General features: G+C 41.1%; 2 protein-coding genes across 2 annotated transcripts; both read right to left on the bottom strand.

Moving 5' to 3' along the window:
- Positions 1 to 213: 213 nt before the first annotated feature.
- Positions 214 to 2,646, bottom strand: LOC113493760 (cathepsin L1-like). Its single transcript, XM_026871766.1, has 9 exons — positions 2,563 to 2,646; positions 2,376 to 2,491; positions 2,167 to 2,275; positions 1,769 to 2,076; positions 1,572 to 1,692; positions 1,402 to 1,501; positions 1,055 to 1,141; positions 868 to 968; positions 214 to 794 (listed from the first exon to the last, which is right to left on the bottom strand). The coding sequence occupies exons 2-9, from the start codon at positions 2,392 to 2,394 to the stop codon at positions 566 to 568; spliced, it is 1,074 nt and encodes a 357-aa protein (XP_026727567.1). The 5' UTR covers positions 2,395 to 2,491; positions 2,563 to 2,646; the 3' UTR covers positions 214 to 565.
- A 122-nt stretch (positions 2,647 to 2,768) lies between these two features.
- LOC113493759 (vegetative cell wall protein gp1-like) lies at positions 2,769 to 7,026 on the bottom strand. The gene is made up of 8 exons (XM_026871765.1): positions 6,952 to 7,026; positions 5,385 to 5,462; positions 4,616 to 4,771; positions 4,271 to 4,354; positions 3,776 to 4,189; positions 3,441 to 3,690; positions 2,987 to 3,086; positions 2,769 to 2,914 (listed from the first exon to the last, which is right to left on the bottom strand). Exons 1-8 carry the CDS (start codon positions 6,989 to 6,991, stop codon positions 2,783 to 2,785), a joined length of 1,254 nt encoding a protein of 417 aa, XP_026727566.1. The 5' UTR covers positions 6,992 to 7,026; the 3' UTR covers positions 2,769 to 2,782.
- Between the last annotated feature and the right edge of the window lie 670 nt (positions 7,027 to 7,696).

Genomic DNA, 7,696 nt, shown 5'->3' with positions numbered 1-7,696 from the left:
TCATAGCAGTAAAAACTAACAAACTGCAGGAGGGAACAAAGCGCGGTGATTTAAAGCGCTTTACGCTGCACAAACTATTTACGAAGTAAAAACTTGTATCGCTTGTGTATTGGGTCCGCTGCAACTCTCTACGTGTGTATGTTTCGGATTGGAGTATAATATAAGAGTTAGTTTTTACCTTTCTAGATGGAAAAAAAATATAATATCTGTTATATCAAGGACTTCTGTGCCTCGGCAAGCACGTGAAGAAGCTTAAAGTTTCCATTCAACTGTCCTTAAAACAAGCGAAAATAGATGTTGAGCTTGTAGAAGCATCATTCTTTGCTACGTAGCAGTTTGCTACGCTATGCACTGCCTTTTGAGCCAATCTGATAAGATCTGTATTGATGCATGAAAAAAATATAGTACAGTCATTCGAAATGTATGAAAAAGTATTAGATCAGGACAACTTGCCATTTATGGGATAGGAGTTTTTGACTAGCACTGGTCAAAACTTAGGTAACAATAAACCGGTCATAATAGTCAAAGTTGTTGTTCAGGCGATCCTCAGATATGGCGACCGACTCTAGGGAGAGACAGGCAGTTTGGTGGGAAGACGCCTCACGTCTTGGTATCGCAGGCGCGGATACGTCGCCATGTTTAGCATGCCGCACGTGTTGTTCGATACTCGGACTCTCACAAATCCACTATCGGCCCAATGAGACGACCACGAGTTCTTTAAGATGAAGCAATCCTTATTGCGGAACACCTCCCACCCCACCGCTATCATGGCGTGGTTCGGTTTTTCTTTATTACTGAAACACATGAAAACTCCATCAGTTCTGTTAAGTCTAGTCATTATTCATTTATATTTTCTTAAATACTTACCAGTTGTCATCTTGAAAAACAGTTCCTTTTTTGATGCCTTTGAACGTTGTTGGTGAGACATCCATGAGCACGACGACGGGTCCATACTTCATGATCGCGACCTGCGCAGTATGTGAGTTAGACACACAGACACAGACACAGATAGACAGACAGACTCGCCCATCAGACCTCAGCTACAGTACATTACCTTCAACGCGGTGGGGTCATTGGTGATGTTGACGTATCCGCTGATGTGTGTAACGGACGGCACGCTGTCCGCGCGACATGTCAGGGTCTGTCGTATGATAAGTCGGTGTTACATCCTAGCATATCATTATTAAAACTTTGGAGAAAGAGTTTGTTTGTTGGTTTGGTTGATCGCGCCAATCTCAGGAACTACTAATTCAATTAAAAAAAACGGTTTTGCTCATTTCTTGAGAAATGAGCGTCGATGCCTCTAAATGTATAATTAAAATATTTATGGTTATCACAGTAGTTCCTCATCAACATAAATACGTTAATTATTGAATATTGTAGATTATATAACATACGTACTTGGTTTTGGTGTGGTGTATATTCATCGAGCGCAGGTAAGCCTCTATCTTTTATATAGCTGTAGGCGCGGCTTGGCCACCAGGGCTTGCATTTGCGGCCTCTGCAATACAACGAGTCGGTTAGAATGGCTAGACACGAAGAGAATGTATGACGAATGTACAGATACTGACGGCATAGCACAGTCAATGATTGCCTGCTCATTGAGCGGCACGAGGCGGCCGGTCTCCACGAACAGCGCGCCCTCTACCGCGCCCACCGTAGCAAACGCCCAGCACGCTTCACATTTTTGATCTGAACACAATGTTAATAAGGGTGAGATACTCGGAGATAGGGGATTTAAAATAACATCTACTTCTTGGAAACTCACGGCGCACGTGGGTGACACCACCGCGGCGACGCCAGTCGAATCTACGCGGCAGACTCTTTTTCAGTGCCTCTATCTCTTCAGGCGAGTGAGGGAAAGCCTCCCCAAAGTCGCCATCCGTGGGCCGCGCCGCGCCCCGCAGTTCCTCCAATTCAACATCCAGTCGATCCGACAAGAAATTGATTTCCATCTCCAAGCTGGCGCCCTGCCGGTTGGCGGACTCTAAGTATCGAACATACTGCATCAACAGGTTCTTGCGTACCGCTTCTTCTATTTTATCTAAGTAGTCTCGTCTATAATCTCTCTTATATCTAAATATAAAATAAAATATTTATATTAATTATCAATCTGTACAAGGAAATAGTAGTGGGTTCATTGGGTGTAATAATATTGACACTAACAGAGCTATTTCTTCGTCGTGGCGTGGGTTACGTCGCAGCATGGTAAATTCCTGAAGCGGCTCCACGACATCTATCCTTTCGGTAAACTCAACAAAATCGCAGGCATCCTCTAAAATAACAAATAAAATAGGTTTCAACAAAGTTTGAGTAGGATAACTTATTTCATGTTTGTAGCTGCTTACCGTAACAATTAAATTATTATCACTCACCGATATTCAGATTAAACATAGCTGAATCGTATTGTCTCCATAAAATTTCATCGAAGTAAATTGCATAAGAATCGCAGTCTGCGCCCAGCACGGAGCTGTCGACTTTGACGGCGTACCTGTAAGTGAGACCGAGGTCAGGCGACAGTGAGGTGAGGCGGCGCCACGCGCGGAGAGTTGCGGCGCTTACCGGAGCGGGATGGTGGTGAAGTTGTCGGACGCGCGCCTCACGAGCAGCTCGTGGCGGAAGGTGAGCGCCTCCCCGCGCGCGCCGCCCAGCTCCCCGCTGTGGCCCGACAGCGTGTGCCGCCAGCGCTCCGTGCGCTGCTCGCCGCGCTGCACGTAGCCTGCAACACGCAAGCCTTCACTCCTCACACTCTAATGACTTACCGACGTGGCTAGTGCTGCTGCTACTTACCAGCATAGCTGAAACCTTGTAGGTCAGGCAAAGCGGGTAGGGCACGCTCTGCCCCTGTCAGCAGGCGGGGTTTCATCACACGGCATCGATTGACGTCCGTTTCGCCAGTGCGATCTATGCGGACCTGCATTACAACTTATGAAATTTGGGTTCACTATACTCCATTGTAATACCATGACTATAATAAAATGTTCACCTGCACGCTTTGTACGCGTCCGTCACGTTTCTTCATACGGTACGTGGTAGCGGTACCGTTGTGAAAGTCCATACGAGACGCACCACTACTCGCATCCCACCTGCAATAAACCATTATAATTTACCACATAAAATATATAAAAAAAACACAGGAAGTCACACAAATTACAGATTAAAAATACTTCAACCACAATCACGCCCCGCCTTTCTCCATTTTGGGGCAGGCTTCGTAAAAGATTTTGTTTTCAGGAATAATTGTGTTAATGTATGTGTAGTACCACAATTGAGTACATCATTTTTATCTATCTGCTTACCGGCCATAAAGCAGAAAACCGGAGGTATGTCGTTGGTTAATGGACATAGTGTTTAATTGTATTTATGAATTGAATTTGGAATGATAATTTTAATTTAGTCAGTAACGGGAAAATCTACTGGTAAATAAATTCGAACCGCACCATAGGGAGAAAGGCTCGGTGTAGCCCGCACGGTGCGCCAAGATGCGTCCGCGCATGTATAGAGAGCTCTCGAAGCGCGGCGGCGGCGGCGGTGCCTCGTTCACATCGCCTTTCCACTGCCGACGTACACATTTGACAGTCTTGCGCTGGCGTGCCGCCTGTACCTCCCGGTTGTGAAGAACTATTGGTAGAAGGTTCGAGTCCCTCAGCTCCTGCTTGCGAAACTGCTCTAACAAAACACGAGAGTCCGCTGCAAAATAAGACATGATATTGAATTACGACTAAAGGTTTTTAGTAGAGCTCTTCAATTTTTTTATTCATCTCTATAGACTTACCTACGGGTGGAAAAGTAGGTGCATTGCTAGTAAGTCGCTGGTCTGGTAAGGGGAGGCGCGATGATGGTCTGCGTTTCGGCGGTGGTGGCACCGAGACATCAGGCTTAACTGGTGCATACTGAGGAAGAGGACTATAAGCGGGTGTGGGATAAGCAGGCGCTGCGGGATAAGAGGGCGCAGGAACGGGGTTAGGATAAGGAGCGGGGGTAGGATAGGTGGGAGCGGGACCGGGAGAGGGATAAGCAGGCGCGGTATAAGCGGGAGCGGGAGCGGGGTAAAAGGGCGCTTGGTAAGCTGGCTGGGATCCCTGCGCGGAGTATGTAGTAACGGGGGCGGGTGCGGCGTTGATGACCACGGGGTTGAAGGTCCTGTCGTAGTTGAAACTGTTCGCCGGCTGCGGGCTCAGCGCACACTCTACAACACGTGAAGTATCTAGTTGCTCAAGTTTGCTTTAATACAGACCTTGTAATGAGTGAAGGTGTGTGGGATACTTACGGGCAGTTTGGGGTGGCGTGGGTTGGTTCATGGGAACTGGTATCGGCAGCACCAGCACTGGCATGGAGCGGCCGCCCTGGTCATCTGTATAATTAGAAACTTGATTACATCTTTTTAGGATAGAAAGATAGGAAATTTCGATTTTCAAAAATGACATGTAAAAGTGATAAATCATACTTGCAGAATAAATGATTTCATTTCATTTCCATGCAAAATTTATTTCGTTTGTTCTTCGATATAGTATATTATTGGACTTACTCATATGCGCCTTTTCCACTTTAAATATGCGACTCTACATTTAGAAGAGTGCAATTATTGTTGCTATTTTGGCTGGTTGTTACTCACGCATTAAAGTAGGGACGGGAGGAGGAAACCAACTAGCCCAGGAGACTGCTCCGCCAGCTACTCCTCCAGCTGGTAGCCCCGCGCTCGCCGCCGGTGTCCCCGGAACTTGCCCGGCTGGACTGAAACCACCGGGCACAGGGACATTTCGGAGAAATTCTGAAAGGAAAGGTATATTTGGTCGAGGTTATTTGAATACCAACAATTCTTTCTTATATAAATGTTTGTCGACTATCAATGGTTTGTTAATGCTGCGCACAATTTTTTTTTTTTTAAATCCCCTTTTAATGTGTGACTTTCATTGTTATTATTAATGTAGGATTATGTGTGTGTATTATATCTGTTTCTTTCTACTTTACGACCCAACGGCTGGACAGGTTTCAATTTATTTTTTTATGGAGCTAGCTGACACCTGACACCAAGCCGCGAGCAACATCTAGTTTCTTCATATAGAAAGCAATAACTTTGCTCTTTACTGGTTATGCATGAGATCAATAATATGTGTCAGACCATCAATAACTTATTAAGAGTTAGTAGCTGTACAAATATACACTCACAGTAAAAATTGATATCTATATTCTCTATTATTCGTCTAAAGATTTAATATTCCTAAGACCACCAAACTCAACGTACAGATCAGGCATACATTATTAAATAATAGACTTTCTATTTACGAGTATATTCAAGGCTTATCCTCATAGAACTATTATTTAGTTGTTATCGTTATAAAACAAGTAACAAATACCAGTTTTGTAGGTGGCGGGGTACTCACCGGCGACGAGGTTCTGCCAGCGCGCGGCCCACTCAGTACTCACTCCGGTGTTCTGCGACATACAGACCGCATTGCAAGCTGCAAACATTAAATAATATATCGACAAGTATACAAGTATATTTGTCTGTCCGTCGGTGTCGCTTTCACGGCAAAAATACTGAACCGATAGTAATGATTTGATACACAGATAGTCTAGAGCCTCAGGAAGGACGTAGGCTTTTTTTTAACTTAAAAAAGGTTTTTACAGCGGGGTATTGGGGGTCTAAATTTATACGAAAGATTTTTTTGGAATGGACTACTTGCTATATACTTGATTATCTATACATGATTCGCGAAATACTTTGAGTATTAATAGGAAATAACTTCTACCGAATTTGTGCAAGAAATTTGAATGTTTTACTCATAAGTTATAAGATAATAATGTTTAAGATAATATTAAATTGTTAAATATTAATTAGTAATAAATTTTATATTTGTTATATTATCATTAATACTGCTTGGTTTTACATTATTAGATGACACCAGATTATCATTAATAAGATTAATAACCTTATTTAATTTTTTAAACGTTTCAATTTTAATAACATTCTGTATATTTGAACTTTTGTATCTCTATAATGAATTATAATGATTTCGATCAGTTATGACCATGCCCGTAGTGCGGGCTATTACACATCCCTATTTTCATTATGGAAATTTAAATAGTACGAAATAATTAAATATTTGTATTAAAACATCAAATTCGTGAGTCAATTTACCGAGATGTTATTCAATTAGATAATTTATATCAAGTCAAAATACATAAATCTATAATAGAGCTTAATTAATTCTAATAGATTTTCATACAATTACAATATGTATGTACATTGACCTCAAACATTTGTTTTTTTACACTGTCCGCTATTAAAATGCGGCTAGCCTTTTAATGAATATTTTTTAATTGGTTTTCATTTAGTTTTAATTGGTACGACAGCTGTGGAACTTGTTGCAACGATTCTTCTACACAGCTAGAGCTCTCACAAAGTTTTAAGTAAATATTGGGCGCATGGGGATCCTTACTTGAGTATTTTTTACGTCAGTAGAAACTTAGTAGCACTTAAAAATATTTATTTGCTTAAGAATTCTATCAAACTTGAAGAATATGATAAGTTATTGCTTCATATTGCATTGATTGTATGTGTGCAAACAAAAATATAAAACGAATTATTCGGTCAATAATATCTAACGTGCAGTAAAATTTTACATACATACATTCATTTCTTTGTAATAAAAATTATAAGGAAATGTTTTATAAAATAATAGATAATTATTTTGAGGTAACTTTATGCAGAATAGGTAAATACAAATATGAAAGAAAGAGCACGAATCCTTCCTTCTGGAGAGGAAGAATTTATAGAACGCTTGTGCCCAAACTTTTTGACACCGTAAAAACAAGAAAAAAATAAAAAGTAACCTCGAGAGTTAGGCTGTAGATCACTGATTACCTAACATTTCCAAAACAACGGCGTATTGACAATTTCTATTATCACAATAGTATATTACAAGGTAAGTCATGATAGTTACTTACCGGCAGCGCAGAGCACCAACGCGGTGCCCCACACTCTCATGATGCTACCTCACGGGAGCTCTCGGTACGACACGACACGATACGACACGACACGACACTTACTGCCACACGACACTGCACTCGCGCGCTACCTCGCTTTGCGATAAACTATAAAAACTGTCGCAATTTATCTCAAATCCGGAAACCTATGTAGATTGGTGCATCTTCGTATTTTTATCCCCCCCTCTACTTTAAATGACGATCACAGTAGATTAGACTAGACAAATTCATAAAGACCGGAGTAAGGCCTTGAACTTCTCACTTAAAAAAGTATAAATTATAAAGTCTATTATTTTAGTTTGTGAATACATTAATTGTCGAGGTGCCACAGTTTGCAGACTAGCTCATCATATTGTAAACTTTCATTTTGGTGGTTCTGTACATATCTAAAAAGGAAAAACGTTTCATTTGCTAATGTGATATAACAAAATATATTGATGCATTATACGTTTTCTATGAGATATGGAGGAGGCTTAGGCTTAAAAATATAACACGGAAGAGCCTACTTGTGACGTCATACTGTGAAGAGGATATTTCTGGTTTATTAAATTACCTACTATTTTATTTTTGGGAGTATTGTTAAAAATAACCTGTTAAGATATGCGATATTATTATTATTTATTATGACAAGTCATAGTTATGTGACTAATTGTTATTTTTATCATTAACGATGGATTTTTTTCACTTGTGTTTGCAATGTTAAATT

The sequence above is a fragment of the Trichoplusia ni genome, chromosome 5 (assembly GCF_003590095.1).
Source record: "Trichoplusia ni isolate ovarian cell line Hi5 chromosome 5, tn1, whole genome shotgun sequence".
Taxonomy (NCBI): domain Eukaryota; kingdom Metazoa; phylum Arthropoda; class Insecta; order Lepidoptera; family Noctuidae; genus Trichoplusia; species Trichoplusia ni.
Note: the sequence above shows the minus strand (reverse complement) of the source record. Positions and strands in the feature narration are given on the sequence as shown.

Excerpts from the sequence above, each read along its gene's own strand:
- LOC113493760 (XM_026871766.1), bottom strand. Across the intron at positions 1,502-1,571 it reads ATCATTGACTGTGCTATGCC|AGGCCGCAAATGCAAGCCCT; the intron begins GTCAGTATCTGT and ends GTTGTATTGCAG. Across the intron at positions 969-1,054 it reads ATGACCCCACCGCGTTGAAG|GTCGCGATCATGAAGTATGG; the intron begins GTAATGTACTGT and ends CATACTGCGCAG.
- LOC113493759 (XM_026871765.1), bottom strand. The coding sequence starts at position 6,991 with ATGAGAGTGTGGGGCACCGCGTTGGTGCTCTGCGCTGCCG. Across the intron at positions 5,463-6,951 it reads GTTGGTGCTCTGCGCTGCCG|CTTGCAATGCGGTCTGTATG; the intron begins GTAAGTAACTAT and ends TAATGTTTGCAG. Across the intron at positions 2,915-2,986 it reads GACGCGTACAAAGCGTGCAG|GTCCGCATAGATCGCACTGG; the intron begins GTGAACATTTTA and ends GTTGTAATGCAG.